Source organism: Cephus cinctus, unplaced genomic scaffold, assembly GCF_000341935.2.
Source record: "Cephus cinctus unplaced genomic scaffold, Ccin1 Ccin1_scaffold0880, whole genome shotgun sequence".
Classification (NCBI taxonomy): Eukaryota; Metazoa; Arthropoda; class Insecta; order Hymenoptera; family Cephidae; genus Cephus; species Cephus cinctus.
This window is the reverse complement of record NW_014333462.1, coordinates 442,626-467,762: the sequence shown is the minus strand read 5'-3', so window position 1 is coordinate 467,762 and position 25,137 is coordinate 442,626. Positions and strand designations below refer to the sequence as shown.

Here is a 25,137-nt window from a genome sequence, read left to right as displayed (position 1 = left end):
ACCGATCAGATCAATTCGATCGTCAATGAGTATTCGTGATGGCTATAATTTTCATAATCAATAACACAAGCAATAACGAATGGGATCGGTGGTGAAGGTATTTTATTGAGAAAATACATACAATTTATATCTTTGTAAGATCATTGCATTTTCTAGCTTTGCAAGAAGATTAATTCAACGTCACAAGTTTATTTGATCCTGGTTGGATCAATTAATGAATTGAGTAATATTAATAATAATAGTAGTAGTAGTAGTAGTAGCAGTGGCAATAATAATAATAATAATAATAATAATAATAACAGTAGATGCTAGCGTAAACTAATTTATCATATAAATTCCTTCGATAAACAAGTTTGCGACGTTGAATAATCGTCGTATTAATCGTCGACTTATTCTTAATGTCAATCTCAATTAAAACTATTCAATAGTTTGCATATGGATAAACACTTACGTATTCTTAAATGATAATCTATTATAGTAGGTAAGGTAGGTTGGGTTTAGCGATGTCAATACATACATTTGGTGTGTAATAAATATTTGTAATTAACATTTTCATCTTTTTTCAAATAGATATATATATATATATTTATTTATATATATGTATGTATACTTCCTTACCTAATATGTTTCTATTATTTCATTGTTATTCGGATATAACGTTGTCTATCCACATAACACGTACATACGTAACTGAAGTAAAAAAAGAAATGGATATAATAAGTCCAATAGATGCTAGCCTACGCACGAGTATATGGACACAAATATATATAATTCGATGAATAATCGAATAACGAATTGTATCGTACGAAATGTCACGTTATTTGCAGAATTATAATTAGCGACTGAAAATTATGTAAATCAGGAAAATATATCGAAGCTTTTTCGTCATTGGTATCATCGTTACCTAACTAAGACAATTATTTAATCTGTACTATGACGGACAATTCGAAGCTCTTTTATGGATCAATACTTAATAAATATCGATTATCGGATATAGGTTGATCGCTGAACTTTAATCAAATCTTGCACTTGATCGATGAAGGATCAATTGGATTTATAAAAATCGCAATAAATTACATAACTAGGGAGAGGTATTTTGTAATCGTTCGAAATTGCATGATTTATGCGAATCGTGTTTAGGTACGTGATCGTTTTTTTTTTCTTTCTTTTTTGAGGAATCCTTGCAAATAAACGAATGTCTTAACGTGTTCCACGTTGATCTTTGTAAACGATATGTTCAACGTTATTTAGACCTTTTTTTTTTTTTCAAATTTTCATTCATTCGTTTTGACGAATATATTAGAGAAAAAAATTGGTTAATTTTACGTCGGACGAAAAAATCACCTAACATCCATTCACTTTCTATCGCATTGCCGTTTATGCTACGACCGCTTCAAATGTTATCGTCTTATGATTAAACAATATCGATTATGGGATTGTGTTATATACTGTTAAAAAATATAGTTTTATAATGTTATCAGTGCCGCACGTAGCTACTTTGGGAAGTATGTACTATAGCAGTAGTGGGGTAAGGCCAAAGTTTTGTTCGGCTTCGTAGAATATCCTTTCATGTTGCGGTAGGTACGGGTATGAAAGTTCAACACGAAGACACAATTTGCGTCACGGCGTGCGAGAAGGCAAGTGATAAAAAATTGCATCCTAATAATTTTCCTCTTATCTCGTACGTTTCGCAGAACCCGCCTACGGAATAAAGTTCGTTCATTGGATTCGTAATGCAGTAAGATTACCGGCAATTATAATTAATTGATAAAAATTAATTATGACGAATTAAGTTATACGTCGGACACGATAGAACGGTTCGGAATTTGTTTGCTTACGCAATTTTGAATGGTAATTCAATGTTAGACGGATTACGATTATGACTTTTTATCAGTCATGATTATTATTATTATTATTTTATTTTTTTTTGACGCGATTGATTTTGTTTTAACGAAACGGAGAATTTATTTGCGTAACGCCGTCTGTATGTCAATTTACTTTTTTATCGTTGCCATTAATTATTTTCATACGCAATCGCTGACAATCAAACTAACCTGCTCCGTGGTAATTACTCGAAAGTTGCACTACGCGGATCAGTGTTAACGTATAGCAAAGCAGTTTATTATCTAACGGTCTGTAATAGAGTTTTCATTTAAGGAGATCATCGTAGTCTTGACAATAATTAGATTGAGGTACGTTTACGTCGATATATACAGCACAAATTGTTACACGACAGTTATCAATATTTATGACTTAATTTTTTAAATTTAAATATTGCGTCTTGCAATTTCTCATTGACAAAGATCGGTTGTCAGGTAGTCAAGGAAAAAATTACTCGTTTACGCAAATCCGACGATTATTGTATTTGCGCGGGAATTATTATTTTTTTTTTCTGTCATTTCAGCAAAATCCTGATATATTATCGTATTATTGCGCCACGTTAAAACTACCAATGAACAAGTTTAAGAGTTTAGCTTTTCATATAAATTATAGGGACAGTATAAGTAATCGATTGGACCGAGTCGTTGGATATTGGATTCCACGTTTTGTTATGTGCAACAAATTAATAAAATCAATGGACGTTCAATCTTTCGATGTTTACAGTCGCAATGTTCGGCCAGTGATACGGTATTTAGATGAACAAAGTATTCTGATATATCGGTGATATACAGATTTTCCATAGTGACTCTTTGTTATTAGATCGGCTTATGACAGCAACGTGAAATATTTAACGTGCCAAATTGATCGCGTTATTTATTTATTTATCGTACCTTTAAGGAGATTCTTAAAGTTTCTTTCTTTTGACGCCGACAAAGATTAACTGACGCGTCTTAAAAAATTTTAATTAATATTTGTCATTATACGCTTTGATCCTTTATATACGATACGTATGTATACACGTAATTACGTAATTACATCATTTACCAATATCTCTGCACGCTACTCAGATTCGCACACACATCAGCCATATTAATTTCTAAAGGAAATTCTAAACTATTAATATCGTTAACAATGGCATTTAGCGCGGGCAGCACTGGCAGTTTATCAACAATAAGAAAAATGTTCAAGCCTTGTGTAAACAAAGTCGCCGTTAATATAGTAACAATTACTTTTTATCCTAATGAACTTTCTTTCATAATTATAAACACGCAGAAGCCCATAACGGTAATAAAAATTTCATTAACAATTACATTCAAATGTGGCCTATACGATAACCAATAGATAAGCGTTTGATACGTTGGGATATACATACTGAATATTTTTTTTGAAATTATTTTTCTATTATTTTCATTCATTTCTTTCTTTCTTTTTTTTTTGCAATTTTTGCACTCGCACTCAGTATGGTTCGCTGTAACAAATCCCCATACGAAATTCGTATTTTACGATTAATACAGTTACAGTATTTTTCTTTGCACCTATTACACAATGTATGTATGTATATATGTATTTTATTGTTATATTATTCATATTCGTTCCTTGTATAAAAGCTTTAGGAAAATAATTATCTCGTCAAGAGTACCTCTTTACCAAATTTCTGTTACGCTACGATAAGTCAAAAAATTTTGCATTTTCGCAACAAGTGTAACATTGGGTATTTACGCGCTGTGTTAAAAAAAATCATCATCATGACGGATTGCAGGAATAAAATTTTGTCGCTGATTCCTTATGCAAGCTCGAATACATTTTGCATTAAAATCGCAGTAAAAGGAAGCGCGAATCGGTATCGTCTTGGTGTTTAATTCGAACAACGATTTTACATCTATCAGCGAAAGCTTGAAAATCGTTCGAATTACTTTTATCCAGGCAGGCGACACGGTGTCTTGTTGACAATGGAATTTCTGAAGTTGCAGAAACCGTGAGAATTGCGGAGAGCGAATCTGGGATAATCACAAAAACAATTTGTTCTTCGCAATTGCGAGGCATCGAGGGTCGCCACTTTTTAAATGCTAATGAGACCGAGAGAGAGAGAGAGAGAGAGAGACAACGAATAAAAAATGTCTAAAAATGGCTTTGAACGCCACTTTTTAAATGCTAATGAGACCGAATGGAATTTCTGAAGTTGCAGAAACCGTGAGAATTGCGGAGAGCGAATCTGGGATAATCACAAAAACAATTTGTTCTTCGCAATTGCGAGGCATCGAGGGTCGCCACTTTTTAAATGCTAATGAGACCGAGAGAGAGAGAGAGAGAGAGAGACAACGAATAAAAAATGTCTAAAAATGGCTTTGAATTTATTTCAGTCGAAAAATTTAGCTTTTCATACTTTTCAATCAAAAGTCCGGAACGACGTTTTTGAGCTCGGACAATGCATAATTAATTTTAAAGTTAAAATTTCGAAAAAAAAACTTCATCATCGACACACGTCAAATGAAAAACATATGAGAACAATTATTGTTCTGAATAAAAACAAATACATATTGTAATTAACAATAACGATTCGTAATCTCTCGTAACGGATTGGCGCAAGTAAACCCTCCGTTTGATTAATGATGAGCCGTTAAAATTATAATTAAGTTTAATGCTAAGTGCAGAGGTAATTATTTTTCATTATGTTTCAGAAAATCCAATCGGGGCTTTAAATATCTTTTAATATTACCCATAATCAATAGTAATCGTTATATTATGTAATTAACGCTCCCGTTATCATTAAGATATTGTACAAGGGACGTGCGACGCGTTACATGCTCGATAAGAAAATATTCTAAATTTCAGCCGCAGGTGATAAAAATTAGCATAGTATTCGCAGAGGTAGTGTATCAGTAAAACGTGGGCGCAAGCGAAACGTAATCTCATGTAGTAAATGAAAAAAAAAAGAAAAAAAAAAGTTGGCTTTATTAAAATAAACAATACCACCAATTGGATGGTAAGTTCATCTGAAAATAAATCCTTTGATAGGCTAGGAGTATTTCATCGAATGCTCATCCTGATTATCAATCAATTACTGTATTACGTATATCTACTTGGATCGCATTGTAATCCATCCGCATGATATATATATTCCATTCTTTAAATATTAATTTTACAAATTCAATTACATGCAACTATTCACTCTCTCGTTCGATCATTTATAAATTTGTCTCTCACACACAGTCATACATACGTCCTGACTCCCTAAACTTCGACTAATCGTAACTGCAAAATCTCTGGGTTTTTTTTTTTTTTTGACAGCCCGTGTCATCGAAGCGTCAAGTCTGGTGACTAGTGGAATCGTCGAGCAATTTAATTTCCACGATCGCGGAATACAGAATAAAATTTTTTCTTATTTTGCTTCCAAAAAAAAGAAAAGTGTATCCACTCTCTTATCACAAGCGTCATATCGTTATACTCCGGAGTCATTTGTACGTTATGTGCGTAACGTATGATAGTACAATAATATAACGTTATTAAACCTTAGCAAGAATAATTAATGTGTATGTGTATACATAGTGAGTGTGTGTATAATTAATTACTAATTAAGGATCCTATTAATTAAGACCCTCGAGTGAACTATCAATCTTAGATCATGACTCCGATGCCTTTCCAATGAGTATAGTAATCATCGATCATCATCATCAAAATTATGATTAAACTGCGTCAAAAGTCATGAATTCCCTATAAATTCATATATAGGTAACTTTATTTGATTATCCTCGTAATCAAATCACGATAATGGCTTCCGACTCCGAGCAACAATCCAACGATCATACGCGACCAACAATATATCTCGGAGCGGCTCTTAAACCCGCCTGGGTATTTTTCGATCCTCGATTAAGAGGCGCACGGCTTGCGAGGTCTTACTTGATTCCTGGAACTTGGTCAGATTGCTCTTAGACGCCGGTCTGATTAAATATGTAAGATACGTTGCTGTCCTGATGTACCGGTGGACCGTGGCAGGTCCTCCTTGTCGAGGAATTGTTATTATTGACGTAGTACGAGGACTTCCTCATGCTGGTGGAAGATGACATCATGGCTACGGTCTCGTAGTAGCGCAGCTTCCCGCAGCATCTTCCGCTCTTGAGAATGGCCATAAAGCCGCGTCGATATTTTTTATTGAAGAAAGCATAGAGTATCGGATTTATCGAGGAATTACTCGAGCCGAGCCACTGAGCTATCGGAGTCGCTATCTGCAAGATTTCCTCCTCCCAAACGGGCGTCTTGCCTCGCAATTTGATCCTTGCGAAAATAATGTAGAGCGGCAGCCAGGAGAGGACGAAGAGTATTACTACGGCCACGAGCATCTTCACGACCTTGACCTTCGACTTCTGCTGTATCCTCTCCATCTGCGCGTCCTTCGTATCAGTCGGGATGTGACGTCGCCATACTTTGATCCATATCAGGATGTAGCAGAGGGAGATCAGTATCATCGGTAAGACGTAACAGAGCATCAAGTTCCCAATCAGGAAGAACATGGTCTCGTTTTCCTGACGCGGCCACTTTTCCAAGCACAATTTCAAATCCGGCTCGTCGGCGTAGATCGGCACCAGATCGAAGTAGAGCAGCCAGGGCGAAGTTATGGTCAGGGCGGCGAACCAGATTGCCACGATCATCACTCTCGCTCGTCGCTTTGTTATTTGACACTTGAACGGCCACCAGATCGCCAGGAACCTGCGAATTGCATCAGGGTAATTAAGTATTGACACATTCGATTGTAATGACACGGAGGCTGTGACAGATCAAAATAGAAAATACTCTGGCCTTTACTCTTTAGTTTTTATTGCCTTTTAGTCACGGGTGAGAATTTATTTTAATTATTACAAAATTCTGTGCATCCCTCGCGTTAGAGTTTTATGCACATTTTTCTCTATGGCTACAATTACGCTGGCTGTTATGCGTGTCTTATGGTGCTTGGAGATTATTGTATTTAGTATGCTGGCTCTGTCTGCTTGGCGCATGTAACGAAGGCTGGTTGGACTTGGGAATATTGTTTCATTTTATTTTTTCTAAGTCGCACTGGCACATGTTGTAATGTACATTCTCGATTTCGAAAGGAACGCACGTGTTATGCTTGGCTAACCGCAAACTGGGATCGGGTCATGTAACTTACGTTTATATCAAAAGGTAATTGAACGTTTCGCGTGGTATCGAATTGTAAAAATATATTACATATGCGTGCGCGAGATAGTACGGTGGGTATGTCTTAAAAATTGTGACCGCGAAATTGATCTGGGGTTTATTTTGTTTTTTTTTCTTTACAGTGTATACTTCGTCTCACATCACTTCCCGTTTACTTTTATGCCAATTTTACGTTATAACGTCGTACGGTTTCTTGTGTCCTATATCTGCTTTCTTGGTTTACGTTTCATTTCATTTTTCATATTATATTGACAATCAGCTGCTTATGTATGTCTTTACTCGGCTTTATACTTTCGGGATGATGCTGAGGGGTTTTTTTTTTTTTAATTCATTGAGATAAATGTTGGGACTTTGTATAGGGATGCGAAGGATCCCGCTGAAGCAGATGTAAAAAAATTCATGGAAGAGACACAGACGGTATTTACTGCGAGCAATGGACGGACGATGAGGATGCTGCGGAAATACGGAAAGAGAAAATCATAAAAATATAAAGGAGAAGACGAATTTAATGGAAGGATTTCAGAGTCGAAATTTTGGAAAAATACGAGGCGCCTTAACGCTCGTTTGAATTTCAAAGAATGAAATATTTTTGTAGAATGTTTCAGTATTTCCTACTTTTTTTTTTCTCCTTTTTTTTTTCATCCACACTTCCGGTTTTATACGTCTTTTACGATGTACTCGTTCTCCTTTGTCCAACGGCGTCCGGTTTATTGATTCCACTTTGCTAGGAACAAATTGTTCGCCTTGTAACCGTTGTGGAATTTCTATGGGACTGTGTATATATATAGATATATACGCAAACACCCGCAACCATTTATATAAGGGGTGTGTTCGGAATTTACGAAGGAGGGTATAATGCGTAATATGAAAAGGTATATATATACATATGGAATACTGTAGGTTATAAATACAATTGGGTTTGGAGTTGGATTTTAAATTTTTGATTTATTCGATAATCGGAAAATAAATTATTGATCGATTTAAAGTCTGATATATATTCAATTGAATGTAAGTTACATCAATGTATAGAAATACTTAACGTTCAAGCTGATGCTGAATACTTAATGGCGGATTCCGATACCTCTCATAATTGAATTTTCAAATTTGCGAAATCCTCAAACAAATTCTCGACCCTCCGCCATTTAATCTTCTTAATTTTGTTTTTGGGTTACCCATCTATCAAATTATTTTATTAAAATATACGAACGTTCGATCGTTTCCCCAAGTGGATTAAAAATTGGATTCAATTGCCTCAGATTATTTGTACACACTGTATATTATTGCGTGGAATAATAGACAGCTAAGGGCTATCTTTACGTATCCAAATTTTATTTATTTATGTGGTAGAAAAATTAATGCAGCCACACCTTAAAATTGATTTCATTAATTGAAACGTCATTTCCTTGGAATACACATCTATATTCTTATCTTCGAGACAATTTAAAAATGCCCGAGTACTAGATTTATAGAGTGTATTGTAATTATACTGAATTAAAAGAGACTCGCATATGATTAATAGTGATCGATTTATCGAGGACAAATGTCATTTTTTTTTAAATAACAGATCTCCATTGATTCGCTTCCTTACACTATTCATCTGTTTAATGAGAAACTACGATATCAATCTCAAAACCTTGGATCAATCGTGTAGCCAATTGGTAATCTTTGAACTCTTGTCGGAATCAAAGAATCTAATGATAAATCAGTCATTGTTCTTGGATGGTGCTCAATGATTTTGTAGTGTTACGTACCAAGAGCAACCTTAATGCAAAAGAATCCGCTATCGAACGTGTAACGTGACAAGGCCAGAAAAAAGCTGCGCCAAAGAGCATAATGCATTAACGTGTTCAAGGTTCTGAAGTTAGTGGGGTAAATGATGATAAATCTGAAGAAGGTTTCAGCTGCAAGTATAAAAGGATGTACATGGACAGTGGTTTAGTATCCAAGAGCGCCTCTCTTGATTCACAATAAAGAGTTAACAAGCAATAAAGCGGTAATGTATAAGCTGGTGAGTTTATAGAAATTTCTATTTAAATTATTATCAATGTCTTTCGTTATTTATTTTATTATTTTTTTCACAGATCATTCTTGCTTTTGCCATTGTGGCTGTCACTGCTGCACCTGCACCTGTGCCACCTGCCACAATCTTAGGACCAGTGCTGCCACCGCAAACTGTACTTTTGGCACCGCCACCGGTGGTCAAGGTGGTTTCGGCACCGTTGATCTCACCGGTTCATCCTGGCTTTTATCCACATCCGGTCCATGCGTCTGGTCTTGCGTATTATCCAGTTTTACCACATTAACGTAGTCACGTTATTATTGATTTACTTGAGTATAAATGTTCACATTGATGTGGCTTCTCTTCGGTCCCATTTATTTTAAATAAACTTTTTTAACTGTGTAGAACTTCGAGAAATTTGTTTCACTTTACGTGCTAAATAAGTATGCTTTCGTTGATGAAATTCAAATTTATTTTCGGGTAGCTGGCAAGACTCAAAAACAAGGATAATGAACGATAATGTTTATGCCGGCACTGTGAAAAGTATGTAAACGACATTTTTTGGTGTAAAAAAATTTTCGTTTAAAATCCCAAAGCATTTATTAAATTGGAAATGTAAAGCGTGCTTCGAGAGAAGGAAAAGAATCTCTCATATATTTTTAAGTACCTTAAAACCGTTAATGTTAAAATTTTTCATAATCAAGCATCATGAATTTACGTAAAGCTGATACATAAACAGGTCCTTAAAAATGTCAACTAATTTAATTAACAATTAAAAATTAAATCAGGGTAGGGTGAATCAGATGTCAATGAGAGTTCTCGAATTACAATAAAAATTTTATTAAAATTCCGCGTAATTGAAGGGGGCTACAGGGAAGAATGATGATCGGGTGATGATTCAATAATGGGACAATTTTGTGATGACATACAAAAGTAGAAATAAAAGACGAGAGTTCGTATGGCCGCATGATGATGTCTCTCTAACGAGAAATGATGTTAAACTTTTTTTTTGGTCTGTCTTTGTGGAAGACAGGTTGTTGCGCAGTCCTGGGAAAGGGGGGTCTCAAGTTTTTTTTCATCCATACGAGACTGCCTAATGAAGTCCAAGAAGACCATGACCATGACCGTTCAGCACGGTTCTGGTAATGATGGGAGCAACGTGGACGACAGGGGCAACGGGTTGAGCTACGACATGTGTGGCAACATGTGCGGGTGCAACACTGATTACGTTAGGAGCGTGGACTGGTCCATATCCATGGCTAATCGGTATACCGGTCAGACCTCCAGGAGCAGCAACAGCGACGGCCAGAATGGCGGCGAGAACAGCCTGTACCACAATTGAAAAAAAAAATCGTTCAGAAATCTTATAAAGATTGGAGTTTAAATTGAGTATTTTGGTAAGATTCGTTTATGTGCGATTCGAGTGTTATTTACAATGAGATTGAACAATGGCGAGCAGCTTTGTGACTGTCGAGAGAGCACGTGGGCAAGTTATGCGTCACTGTGGATTTACTTTTTCAGAAATGTCAAACTGCATTCCTTTTTGCTGTGTTACAAGCGGAGAAATTGCCATTTAAACTATGGGCTTGGTGTTGGCTAACAATGTGCATGCTTCAGTGATTTTACCTAGACTTTTGTGACCCGAGTTCGGAGAACGTTTAAGTGAATGTGAAGGCACGATTGTACAGTTCATTCTAATGGAATGGAATGTTTTCAACGAAATTTCGACAATTTGAATATTTCTTTTGATTAGAGGGTGACTAATTTGAGGTGAATGTTTGTGGCGGATGAATTTTCAATTCGTGACTAACTTTACGAAGTATTTTATACATTGTGATTTTGAGGAATGAGACTTTTTATGAATTTCTTACAAGTCTGTTAGTCTAATTCGAAAACTGTATTGAGATATCGAAAATTTGATAATTGTATTTTTCTTGGGTGAAATATTATTTCATGGATTATTTAATATAATTTTTCGTCTTACCAACTTGAACATGTTGAATGGATTGATGTAGTTTACTGCTTGGAGCTGAGTAAGCTTATGCTGTCACTGTGCGAAGCCGGGATTTTATAGCAATTCTTAAATTAAAAAATCGAGTCCCAACCACATAAGCAAATTTGGTCACGTGGGCCAATGAACTGCATGACGACGTAACGCGAATAGTTGAGTCAGCCGGTTTTCTTATGGTGGGAGTTTCAGTGACCAATAATTTGCAAGCCCCTGTGCAAGCCTGGACGTAGTCAGCCAATCAACAACCCTGCCAATTGAACTGTAACGTATTTCGCAATATTTGAGACTTTTAACCCCTTGGATCTTAAAAAAAATGTTGTTGTGAAACTTACTGACGAAACTGCTAGAGATATGGCATAATGTCTTGAAATTTGTCAAAACATTTTTTCGTCGCTCCATTCTCATAATCATTCAAGCCTATACGATAACTTTCAAAAATTACCTATCTTTCATAGTTTTCAGTCACAATAAGACCAGACTATTTTTAAGGAAGATCAACCTATTCGACTATGTGCAATATTGCCTAATACATTATCCTGGAATCTTTTTAATTTTGGAACACGATAGCGCCACGTCGGTCAACAAAGATATCTTGTATCCAATATACAAATTCGCATCCAATTTCAGTTTCTTTGATGATGATCACTGTCGATTGACTGGATCAATCAAGCTCTAACTAGCTTTTAATTATAATTCCAATAAATCAAAATCGTTATACGGTACCGACCATCTGAATTACACTGTGCACTCAGTATCTGTTAATTTTTCGATATCGCAACTGCTAACAATAGCAGCAATGCAGTAACAATCATTTTATACGATATGAAATTCTTTTTGTTTTTCACTTACAATGAAAGGTATATAAGAAGTTAACTGTATTAATTTACTTGAATTCCACGTACAGGTATTCAATATATGAATAATTTTTATGTACCGAATATTAAATTATTAGTGCCATTAGACCGATAGATAAATTTTAACATTTTTTCCCAATTGGATAACCTGATACTCTGCTTTGTAAGTAAGAGTTCATCACTCAGGTTAACCCCTAATAGAAAATTAAGTAATCATCATCAATCAAAGATCACGTAAACAGCCAATACATCTCTATACAAAATATATTGGCAAAAGTCGCTCCCCTTCTGTTAAAATTTGAATACACGTTACATCCAATTCATAATATCGATCCATGATACATTAGCGTCAACAGCTGTTCCACAAAAGATAATCAGACAATAAAGAATTAAAATAACAAGTGATACTCGAGTCAAACGACAATTCATTCGTCAGGTGATCTATTGAAAGTATCGCTTCTCTTAGATATCAAAGAAAAATATATTATTTTTCAACCAAGAGGTCCTGTCGAGATCTCATAGAAAACAGCTTCAAGTAAATTCACTCTAAATCGCTAATATCGTTCAGCGGGAGTTCGCTTGATCTCTGCCCATTTCATTATGTGCCACAAGACATTGCAGCCTTATGGCCCGAAAAACTATTTCACTATGTTCAATCTACGTCTCTCTTTCTCCTTGGTGATCTGCAGGTTTATCTCTTTGTCAGTCCCAAGAATTTTGGGAAGCTCTGGACTCCAGATCGGAGCATTCCTCAAGTATTCTCAAGTGTTTTATAAGTTTTACATTGGAAAAGTCTATTCCTTTTCGTTTCATTCGATTAGGTTGGAAGGAACTTTGGTCTTTCACTTGTATCGCATACGGCAGCGTTATCAAGTTTTTGATTAGTGATATTTCAATTTTTATTTTACTTTTTCAGTTACCGTTACCATTTTGTTTGTACATTTCTCTTGATTCCACTCTTTGATCATCTCTCACCATGAAAAAGTCTATTTCTTTTCGTCTCATTAGATTAGGTTGGAAGGAACTTTGGTCTTTCACTTGTATCGCATACGGCAGCGTTATCAAGTTTTTGATTAGTGATATTTCAATTTTTATTTTACTTTTTCAGTTACCGTTACCATTTTGTTTGTACATTTCTCTTGATTCCACTCTTTGATCATCTCTCACCATGAAAAAGTCTATTTCTTTTCGTCTCATTAGATTAGGTTGGAAGGAACTTTGGTCTTTCACTTGTATCGCATACGGCAGCGTTATCAAGTTTTTGATTAGTGATATTTCAATTTTTATTTTACTTTTTCAGTCACCGTTACCATTTTGTTTGTAAACTTCTCTTGATTCCACTCTTTGATCATCTCTCACCAGGAAATAGTACCAGACTCATAATACACATATTTCTAGCAGATCGATACAGTTGATATATGGTACTGGTTGGTGATACAATGAAGGTCTTCATAAGCAGCTATAGTTTTTTCTTCGTATCCATCAATCATTGGTTTGTTAAGACTCATCTTCGGTAAAACACAATGACTTGGATTTCAGTGGATTGTTCAGTCAAGTATAAGATAGGTTTTTTTTTAAAATTCACTTACTTTCCCTACCTGTGTGGGTAAATTAATGTTCTTAATGGAATTTCAAATAGCTTTTTTCTTAAATTGAAAAAAAAAATACATTTCTTATCTGCTGTATATACATGTAGTTCATAATGGTGTGTACTTTGAGTTCAGGCTGGAGTATTTTCTTTTTATGCATTTTTATTATTATCAGAAACACGTACCTGTCTAACGAAACTGCAACAAGACTGTACACAGAGGCAGCTACTGAAACACCCTGTATATATGGAACGGTTTTGCACATAAACCATCCCAGGATCCATGCTGAAACAGAGAAGACTTTTTAGTAATGTAACAAATGTGCAAGGAATCAAAATTATATTAGCTGCTTCACAATTATATAATTACTCCAACATCATTGTATTGACAATTATAGGCTTACTGGGAAACAATTACTCATGATTAATGATTTAATTTAAATGAAAAATATCAGCAGGGTACAAGCTAGACAAATATATTGGTAATTAATACAAGCAAAATAATGTTGTTATACAAGATTGATGGGAAAGTCTAAATTTCTAAGTAATGCAAAAAATGAAGCTAGAAGCTGTGAATTTTTAATTAATAAATTTTCAATTTCATCCCCTAGGAAATATTCCAAGTCGTAAAATCTACTCCGAGTGTTTCGCGGTTTGGTTTTTATTTTTTTTTTTCAAATTTCCAAAGGGTACACGACCTGCTTTAAATTCATGTATCACGTATTTCTCTTTTCGTATCTGATATACATGGAAATACATCGTTCTCCATATTGGTTTGGGTCGTGACCTTTGAAACTTATCATCCTGCCTATACGCGAACTGCATATATTTATTGTTTGACTCATTTTATCTCCGTTACCGACTACGAAGGATTGTGTGAAGTGAAGGGCACTTGCTGCATAGAAAGGTAATCTCAATCAGCGATCGAGCGTTAAGTGGGTAATTATGCGACCGAATACGTAATCCTGACTTTCATAAGAAGTCTGGAACTCCTGTGGGATGCATACATCATTATATCTTGAATCATAGTTGTAGATATATACGAATAACGTTAAGACTCCACCACTTTGCTGGGCATTAAACGCGTATGGATCAATCCTATTAAATTATAAGAAAATTAAAGGCAACTTATAAAAAGTGTAATAATTTATAAATATCGTTGCTAAATGATCCATAGGAAAAAAAAAAATGTGCCACGATCTAGGATAAATTATTTCAGGAGATAATAAAATTCTCGATCGGTGATCTAATCCTATGAGTTACATCGATTGGTTATTTCCAAAGAGCCAAGCATCATAAATACACACATTGAATAATCGAAAATTTTTTAAATATCTTTCGGTTCCATGATATTACGAATCTCGTTTTATATCAGATTTGCAAAATGAATATGTATATTCGAATCGATTAAGGTCACCAAAGACTGATCAATAACCCTGACAATATTATCGGAAAGGTGCCATAATCTCGACTGAGATTAAATCTTGGCACATATAAATGAGATGATTTTCATGTAAGACATTTTTCTAATATCAGACCAATCGAGAGTTTATGAAAAAAAAGTACTGACAAAAAATGCAATCGATATCATCGACACGTATCGATCGATAAGATTGAGTGCCTCTGGAATATTACGTTTGGCTATATCCTTTATACGTGGAGTCGAAGTATATTGATTTCGAAAGTATATCCGATGGTCCATGGAGCCTGGAAAAACGATCTAATTCTAATTGGACAGTTACATTGGCACGTGTGGGTGTTCGGAGAATATATGAGTACCCCTGTGTTACTTGCACTGGGGCCATATGTTATCGACTATTTCCACCCTATATAAGCTACAACGCTTTTCATATTCACATTGTCCAATATCTGAATGCCCTATATATATTTCTCTTTTTAAGTATATATATATATATATAACTTGATAAAGCAAGAAACATTATCACGGTCTTATGAAGTGGCTATTACTTCAATAAACTCGTTGAGTGCTCTTGTTGTTTCGCCTGGCTAAAATGGTGCAGAACTACCCAGACTCCCGGTAGGATTAATCTGCAAAAGTCTAGAGGACGTAGGGCGAGTTAAGAGAATTAAAAAAAATCACATGTAAAAAAGAAGTAAAGCAAATTAAAACAATGGAAAATATAAAGGAATTAGGTGGCAGCCTCTATAGGTAATACCGTACGAAATGATTTGGTAAAACAAATAATTCCAATAATTTGTATCCTTGAAAGATTTGCAATATATGCAAAATTTTCAGCAGGTTAAATAAATGAGGTTGTGTAAGGTTTTAAACGAGTTTCGTTTAAATACAATTATTGCATTATATAAATACCTGAGCAATATTTAAGTATCGTTATGGCACTAGTAGTTGAAGTATCCACTACAGCCTGTACAATTACAAGATTTCTTAAAGCGATAACGAAGGAATAGCATTGTAATTTAATGACAAGGTATAAAAGTGTTTATCAAGTTTCTACAATCGTCTACTGTGCCAATTAATTACTGGTATAGAAATCAATGAGTCGTAGGTCAGTAACAATATGGCGTCTATATGGTACCTCGACGCTCCTTGTCATGTGCGAAGAGATAATCGTAAAGGCCATGGTGGTGCCATAGCGCACCGAAGAGGTAGGATTTACGTAATTGTTCGGTGACGTAATAACAATGCCATTTTCGGCCGTATTTCCTTCTGCACACTCCCACATTACCTTTTGCGTAAATACACAACAAAAAAAAGGATTTGCTTGAAAAACGTAAAATTATTTAAAAATATATCATAAACATGTGTATATCTATATATTGTACGGTATAAATAATTCTGGTACGTAATAACAGAATTGAATTATTTTCAGTAGATCATTGAAATCCTTTACTCCTTTATCTGCATCGGCTTTCTCCATGGCCATTTTCAAATTCACCGGAAGTACATTACACCAGGACCTTGCCCGAGCTCGTATATTGCATATGTAGATTTTTATGTACCTCCCAGACCATACATACTGCAGCATACTTTCGTTGCAGTGGTTTTTAGTATTTCAGTATCCCGGATCCAGGGAAACTTTTAAGGAAGCCGTCAAGTTAGGCGAACCGTGAATTACACGTAGATTCCCTTTGAAGCGAACGATGCGCGTTATACGTTGCTGATATAACGTTAGGTGTATCTATATTCAAAGTATTTAATGATAAAAAGTATATGCACTCTTAAAATTCGCCTATGCGACCTATGTTATATTTTAACAACACAGCATTTACCGTGGCTGTGTATATGCCATTATGTTACCGTATTGACTATACCCATTAACACTACGAAAATAAATTTTGAAATCCTATAGAAAAAAAGTTATCTTCATAAACCTTATAAAGCCCAAGACTCCAAATCCCTATTCGTGGCTCGTTTGGAAGGTGGATTAATTTTTTTCAAAGTACGTATTTAAAGGAGGGTAACGAAAGGGATGATAGGCAGAATCGAACTTAAATTTATCGAACTTCTTCAGGTCTGAATTTTCGTGGATATTTTGTTCATAATCGAGAAAGTACAGGGATGAAGTAATAGGATTAAATTGCCTGTAGAATTAATGAGAAAACTTGTATTATCGATTACTCGATGTAAGCAGTGTTATTGTCATATGAAAAAAGAACTTGAATTTATTTATTTTAAAAATTTAACTAACAGCCAGCATCCCTTCAACTGATAATATTTTTTCAGATAGGTTCTACCTGTCTTGTAACTTTGAAACAGTCGCTATTATCCGCACGAAGTTATCTCGCCAATTTTATTATCCCGTATCTATTGGTACAGCAATGTAATCTCGTACAATCGCAGAGCGTTGCGCAACGCACGCAATTCACGTTTCACGCATACCGTATGACTGTTGCCGAGTTAGATCGATATATAGGTATACGCTGTAAAGGCAAAGTACAGGACCAGTTTAATATATAAATACGCAGAGATAATCCCGTAACCAGTTTCACGTGGTATATGAATGATTTCAGTAACACGAATCATATTATACAATGTAAACTTGAAAGGCGACCGACGCTTATAATTATTGATAAAGTAATTAAAAATTTCAAATTGACGTAATACCGTGTCGGTAATGTATTCGTGTCTGTCGTACGCAGACAGAATATTATAGAAACGTTACAGTACATTTGAATAATCATAAAGGATGACGGGCCTTGAAAATGGCAAAAGGACGTTGATTCTCAATGTTTTACAACGATAAGTGATATATTTATGTGTAATAGAAAAAAAATATATTTTTTATTAGCCATACCCATATTAACCCTTTACGTACAAGAGCCTGACTTCAGAGGATTAAGGGATAAGAAACGATATACATAGGTCTACTGTAATTCGGTTATTTATGAGTTTAAATTAAGGAATGGGAAAATCTAATTATAAATCGCTGAAAAAGAAAGTTTTCTTGTAACCCTTTCGCGATATAAAAAGTCTTTTACCTAACCTGTACGTCATGATTAAAAAAGTCAAAACCCCTCTCGAATCCTTTTTCCACGATTATTTCAGATTTAGTGCTAAAAGGTTTCGTACGAAACGATGTATATTTTGCATATATGCAAGATAGCATCGTAGCCAAAGTTCTTGGTGAAGTCATGCAAATGTTTGTTCGGTATGACAATTTTTTGTCTAGAAATACAAAGGGCTGCGAACAAAGGGTTATATAAAAAAAAAAGGCCAAGATGAATAGCAAGGTCTTGTCAGTGGCGCAAGGTCACCCTAATGCACTTGCCACACTGCAAACTGCAACCCGAGCAGTATCATATAAGAACATTACGGCAGCCTTGAAAATGACGCCCAAGTAAATGATCCTTCACGTAGCAAAAGCCAAGGGCGACTTTCACAATGGATACCCCCCGGAAATCATCCCCATCTACAAGGCTTATCAATAACGCAACTTCGCATGAATGCAGCCGCAAACAGACCAGACGTTGCTATTTCGCATCAGCACTTTCGCAAAGCGTCAAGCTTCGATCAGACATGCAGTTTCCGGTTGGTATCAGATTTTACGGTCCTATTCGTAACGCCTAGGGACGCGATTGGTTATAGAAAAATTCCATCAGCCCACAGGAAATAATAAGATAGGCGAATTTTCAGCATTCGCCAATATGCTTGTCGCTTTGGTACCATAACCGAAGGAGATAGCACCTTATACGGGACGTGTTATTTTGGCACTGATTATATTGATGCTTGGGATACACCGGCATCGTGTATCGTGTGTGTCATATGCACTTATCATAAATGGCATAATGCTTCCCACAGAATAAATTTATCGACCTTGACCCTGAACCTGGTTATATTCGACAAAGTGAAAATGTCATTGTAAGGGAAGCTGCTGGATAAGAGTTGCAGAATGGGGTGGATATTTGAAATGCGCCTCTGTCTGGTAAGGATATTCACTCCGTAGGATAAAGAAAACTACCCTTAGAATGTCCCTGGCGTTCTCTGCATTCGTAATCAGTATTCTCTGTACTTGCGCATTCCACGTACAAAGTTAAGTAAAGTTATTGCATTTGCATAGGGCGGCGAAGCGATTCATGGGGATGCTTGGAATTTTTGACATTCCTCATTTTTAACCCGTGGAGCTTTTTGAAGAGACGTATGACGTCATCGTTAGGTATCATAAAAGATTGGTCGTCTAAGTAATTTTTGTTTTTTTTTTTTCGCTACAACTTTACGAACTTGTCTCGTGAAATTTGTGGATTAAAAAAAGATTTAAATTAATCCACAAAGAAATTTATCGGGAAAACTTATTTATTATCTGGAATCTGTAAATCTACCTGAATTTCACTTTAAATGCGAATTACACTTGTATACATGGTATGCTTGACGTAAATCCAGTGCGAATAAAAGAACAGCTCTGTCTATATGTACTAAAGTCTGCGAGTGTATCTTTATATAGATGGTAGATATATAGTATGTGGGTACTCATACGAATTGCATTTAGCGTCGCGATGCACGTGGGACGCTACGCGTCTTGGCGCTCGTCGTGTTGCAATCGCCTGGTAACTACGTGGGTTTATGATTGACGTAAGTAATTTATCAGTTTAGAATATTATCAAGTGACACTGTTCACCATGCAGAAATTTCTTTGAGGTACGTCGTGATAATTTTCAGTTGATAAGAAACGAGTATCGCATTGAAAATCAATACGAATACAAAATGACGTCAAGCGAGATGGTTTTGTGTAATTTCAAGTGTCATGTCAAACTGAATTTTCTATATAATTTTTATAATTATATCTACACGCTCCCAAATCCCTAAAAAGCTTACGATTAAGTTGTAACTATGCCAAATCCTTTGTTGAGAAATTTCTCACCCACAATTAGATAATATACTGGTTAATATAATTTCCAAAAACATAGAAATACGTGAATCCCAAATTTAACGTCAGACATTTTTTTGTTTGTTTCAGAATCCAAAAGCGCCATAATCAGCGGTATCTTGCTACTTCGAGAAATGGATAAGGGCGCCAGATAAGAATGATATTACAATATCGAGAAGAGGCCGACGTCGTAAAGAACGCAGCCCTTCATCTGTACGTTAAGGTGAGAGCTGAGTAAGGTTTGATAAGGAGTGTCGGTAAGGTAGGGATCTGCAGACTATTTAATGCGTACAATTTAGTACATTTCACGTATCTCTATTTCATCAGCCATAATTCTTTATTCTCAAAGAAATCGCTAAAAATTGGGATTCTTCCTAAAAGTGTATATTTCGGAACTATTAGATGTAATCAGAAAATAGGACATTGGATTACGGTGGGTCTTAACTGGTTGAAGATATCCTACTTGAACCTTCAATCCTCAGACGGAAAAAGAGGCGAGGGGTGAACCAAAAAAAAAGGTCAAATTTATGGCATCACCCACGACAACCAATTGCTCCAGATCTTTTATTCGCGAATCGACGATTTCTTAAAATTCAATATAGGCTTTACCGTGCTGAGCAAAATGAAGGTATAATACGTAATGAAAGCTTGAGGAATTTGACCCAAATAGAAACTGCGAGTCCCGGTAACCTAATTAAAGGACTCGGTGACTTACTTGCTCCTAATCCTAACACTGGAATGGAACGCACTTCCCTAGGGATCTTTTGCCCTCTTTACCCCTACGACCCTCTCCTACGTGTGTCTCCCCTTCAGATTAAATTCCCTCGATATCCCATCGCTGGCTAAAGTACTTTAAAGGATTCGTATCAGCAAATTTTGTATTCCTCCTCGATAGCTGAACAAATTGGTTTGTTCGACAAACCAATCGTCTTTGCATGATCGAACATTTCAAACAAATTAATTTGACGATCCTTCAGAACAGGAAGAATATAAGGGCATAGTTCGGTGATTGTGTTTTATTTGAAAAATTTATATATTTAAAATTAATAAAATTTAGAAAATATTTTTACAGTATATATTATAATATATTATAATTATATGCTGTGACGTGATTTTTCGAGTCACGGTCACAAGGCGACTCCGGCTTCTCGCTTTCTGGTTCCCTTCGGGTCGCCACCCTGCTCAGAAGCTCTCGGGTTGATTCGTAGAGTTACGCCAATGCTCTCGGAAGATTTCGTTATTGTTTAGTTGAGGTCGGGGTGCTCGAATCTGCCGTGGGGAGATAGTCTCGGCGTACCCAGTTCCCCGGCAGAGGGGAGTACCCGACGGAAACGTCTCCACGGACCGGCAGAAGCCCGGGTGAGATGCCCGCGCCACGCTGGAGATGGGCAAAGGGCTGTAGAACGGGCGGAGATATAGTTTTGATATGGTTAAGCGCAGGGGAGGAACCTCCTGCCCGAGTTAAGGCCGCGGTGCCCCGCTGTCGCCCGGTGCCCCCTGGGGAAGCGGCCGTGGAGGATCTCCAAGAGTCACGTGCCGATTCGCTGAGGAACGCTCTCGATTTAGTTTAAAGGGACGACTCGGGGGAAAGGATAAGAGTTGTCGGCCGTAAGGATCTCGACCAGTCAGAGTGATTAGTTATCGAATTTGACTATGGCCAATTGACCGCTCGAGAGCAGTCTGTCTTGGGACACCGATCGAGGTGCTTCGAGATGCCTCGCGCTCCCGAGCCATTTGTTGACAGTTTTTCTAGCCGTGTTTCCTATACGGCATAGGAAGTCCTCGCTCGTGTAATTCTCGCGTTGCATATAGATCTCCGCGTGTTTCGAAAGTGCAGTGTCGTGCCCTAGTGTAGTGCACACCCGAGTGTCTCCTGGATGCAGTTCTCGGCCTTTACGGATCAGCTGCACCAGCTCCGGTGAGTACCCCCAATTTATTAATTGGTGAAGGAATTTCGATTTTATAGCTCCGATTAGGTCTCTGCTACGTTCTCCATCCGCTGCTCTCTGTATCGCGCACTATTTGCCTGACGCTTACTCCGACCCTCTCTACTGCGACCCAGCAGCCTGAGCGGGTCGCGCATTTCCGTAACCGTCCGCTTCCGTTCGCATCCAATTGTGTTTGCTGATTTTACGCAAAGATCAGCAGCTACGGTTGCGTTTTTCGATTGTACCCGTCCCCAAAAATCTACAGGATCAAGTTATCGTCTTTTCTGATAGGTTTCGTCAGAGCTCTAGTTTTAGTGGAGTTGGGCCTGTTCCACCCCGACTCCCAATTTATACCGGCTCGTCAGTTCCCGGTGAAAAAAGAATTGGCTGGCGCCCGCCTGGCTTGCGGATGCATGAGCGAAGGGTGGACGGCCGAAGGCAACGTAGGCTAGTTGTAGGCTAGTTTTCGTTATCGGTCTCGAGTTAAGAAAATACGCTACAGCGTATATATACATATATACTGTACCTCTTATACGTTCGTACAAGTACCACTTATGCTTATTGAAAAATTCTCATATGAATTCCATATAGTATATAATGAATATGCCCGTATAGATATACATTAATAAATTAGTGTTTTCTAGGGCGCGGGTAATGCGTTTAAAGATTTTGTATACGTAATAGTCACTCTTCAGGATTTCCATTTTCAACATAATGCTCGACCTTGAACGTGGCATGCGCTGTGTGTTCAGAATGCGAGAGCTTCGTTACTCTCATACCGTGCATACGGTACTAGTCGACGAAGGCTGTCAAGGCAAAGCTGCCAATCTAGGCATGTACGATGCAAGGGTAACCTAATGGCTTTAGATTATACACCCTAGACACCCATTAGCATGTCTTTATAACGCATTCACGTGCACCGTTGGTATCAGTCATTTTGCAGCATAAAGGATTCGCGGAAGACAAACTTTTCGGTATAGGCAGTTTTCGAGGTGATACCATATTGCCAATGAAATGTCTGAAGGGGAAATGCCAGATGGATGATTTGCTAAAGGACTGGGAAAAAGGTCTAAGGATATATGAAACAAAGTTTCGTCGACCTCTATAAGGGTTTATGGGCCATGATAAATATTGAAGAAAGATTTTATTGAATCAGGATGATCGAATGCTGCGTGTTTGACGATTTTTATAAATTCTTTATATATTTTTTTTACCGAGGGTAAATTTTTAGTAGTTTTCCTTTTCACGAAATTCTTAAGGGCGAATATGGTGTTCTGTACGATTTGACTAGTATTTTGAAAATATGGATATTTTGAAAATGTTGTTTTTTTTCCATTCAATATAACGTGTGTTTATGTACATGTTATATTTGTGGTTACCTATCAAGTTTGATGGATCGCATGCTCGATTGATTTTCTTGGCGAATAAATGTTCAATTGAAAGAAATGAAAATCATTTTCCATCCCGACGATTCTTTTTTTTGGCTCGGTGCTTTTGTTTCTTCGTGCATCGATATCCCTGTCTTTCCCGAAGGGTGAAGTAAATGGGGGAGATTATTCGTATTGGCAGGCTGGAAAAACGGTTGGCCTGGCAGCAGGAACCTTTAGGGTATCCGGGCCCAGGTTACTGCATCATGTATTTAGGTCAACCGCAATATTCTGTTCTGTTCTGTTTTAAGCCTGTCTTCGTCGAGATAATGCCTGACATTGTCTGGGACTCTGTAAGGGTAACCGACCCTTATCTGCGATAAGGTAGTTCGCCGAATTACAGAGCACGGGGGTTGCTTCTTGAAAAGTTGGTAAACCAGAAGTGGGATGAAGATCAAGGGGTGATATACCTTGACAGATTACGATTCAAAATGAAAGGGGGAACCGAAGAAAAAAAATATATAGAAATGGGGTAGCTATCTCCTCTGAACTTTTTCCTGTTGGTGGAATTATAGCCATGCGCCAATTTAATACAAGAATCATGAAAGCTATGACGTTAATTGATGAGTCCTGATTTAATAAATATTTCGAAAATTCACAGGGTGATTAAACCTCATAAATATACATAAAACAAGGATCATATTTCTTGCGCAAACTGAATTTTTAGTCATTTTCTTACTAACTCCATCCCATCTCCGCCTACCCATCCTATTATCAGATATCTGCCCCATTCGATATACCTATGTATATTCTTGAATGATCGTCAAACACGAATGCGGCCTGGAAATTATTTTGGCTTAACGACCATCCACGTTATTTCCGTGTTTATTTATTACTTTTTTTTATCAGTCAACCCTCCAGAATTTCATATTTAGACCGACGTCATCCCAGTCGGGTTCCTTGTACAATGAAGAAGCACGAACAGTTTTTACAGACTGATAATGTAAGATGATTAAGATGACTTCGTCTAAAGTTGGTCCAGAAAAATCTTTGTTCAGATTTATTATACCCAGCGCGATTCAACCCCCCTTTGGTAACAGCTTATCAGGTGGGTTACGTCTTTTTTAATTCGGTTTTCTAAAATTTAAAAGTCAGTTTTCAAAGTATTTTAGCTATTTTTATTTTACTTAACTGAGTTTCTTAAGGTGTCACTGTTAATGCACGAAGAGACATTATGGTAACTTTGTAAATATAGAAGGTGCTGTAAATAAATCAAATTGTTAAAAATGTTCTGTTATGTCACAGACGATGGGACCACAGTGATTAGAAAGGTGGAAATTGGAAATAGGACGTTTTTCGAGTCGTTGAATACGAATCTGAACTCAATTCACTTAAGTCTTCCATATTGGATCCGTCATTTTGACTATCTGAATATTAAGTTCAGATTCGTAATCGGCGACCCAAGACTGTCTAATTTCAAGTAAATCGTGTAGAAGGAAAAATGTATGTTTCAAAGGATTAAGAGTTGTTGAGATAATTTGAAAAAAAATCCCAATCCGGTACATCACATTCTATGGATTTTGTTTTTAATAAGATAATCATTTTATAGATATCAATTATTTCCATTAAAATTCACTTCAAATTCTTTAATGACTGAACTAAGTCTGTCACTACAATATTTATGGCTAACCTAATCAAGATGGTTCGCTGGTGTGATTCACAAAGTTTTTAAAGATTTATTATATCCAGGGTTGTTTTTAATTTATTTAGGGAATACATGCTAGTTAATTTTATAACATACTACAGTCCACTGGGTGGCGGAGAAAAAACTTATCACAGATACGAAAAAAAAAGTTACTGGACACGGCACATGACAAGTGCGAAGGTCCTACCGCCCCCGAGAGAGCAATTCCACCCTTGAGAGAGTAGTCAGAGAGAAAGAAAGAGAGAGAGAGAGAGAGAGAGAGAGAGAGAGAGAGAGAGAGAGAGAGAG

General features: G+C 36.6%; 2 protein-coding genes and 1 long non-coding RNA gene across 3 annotated transcripts in view; 1 reads left to right on the top strand and 2 right to left on the bottom strand.

Moving 5' to 3' along the window:
* The first annotated feature begins 8 nt into the window (after positions 1-8).
* On the top strand, positions 9-888 carry LOC112494853. Its single transcript, XR_003060746.1, has 2 exons — positions 9-97; positions 157-888. It is a non-coding gene; the product is annotated as an uncharacterized LOC112494853 (long non-coding RNA).
* A 4,261-nt stretch (positions 889-5,149) lies between these two features.
* Positions 5,150-25,137, bottom strand: part of LOC107271053 (neuropeptide SIFamide receptor) — a 31,997-nt gene continuing 12,009 nt past the window's right edge. The window contains exons 2-3 of the mRNA XM_015746630.2: positions 13,692-13,791; positions 5,150-6,585 (exon numbers count right to left, since the gene is read on the bottom strand). Coding sequence (XP_015602116.1) covers positions 5,808-6,585; positions 13,692-13,791 — 878 coding nt within the window. The 3' untranslated portion in view covers positions 5,150-5,807. The remainder of the gene's footprint in view (positions 6,586-13,691; positions 13,792-25,137) is intronic.
* LOC107271061 lies at positions 9,869-12,793 on the bottom strand. Its single transcript, XM_015746641.2, has 2 exons — positions 11,037-12,793; positions 9,869-10,379 (listed from the first exon to the last, which is right to left on the bottom strand). The coding sequence occupies exons 1-2, from the start codon at positions 11,046-11,048 to the stop codon at positions 10,146-10,148; spliced, it is 246 nt and encodes an 81-aa protein (XP_015602127.1). The 5' UTR covers positions 11,049-12,793; the 3' UTR covers positions 9,869-10,145.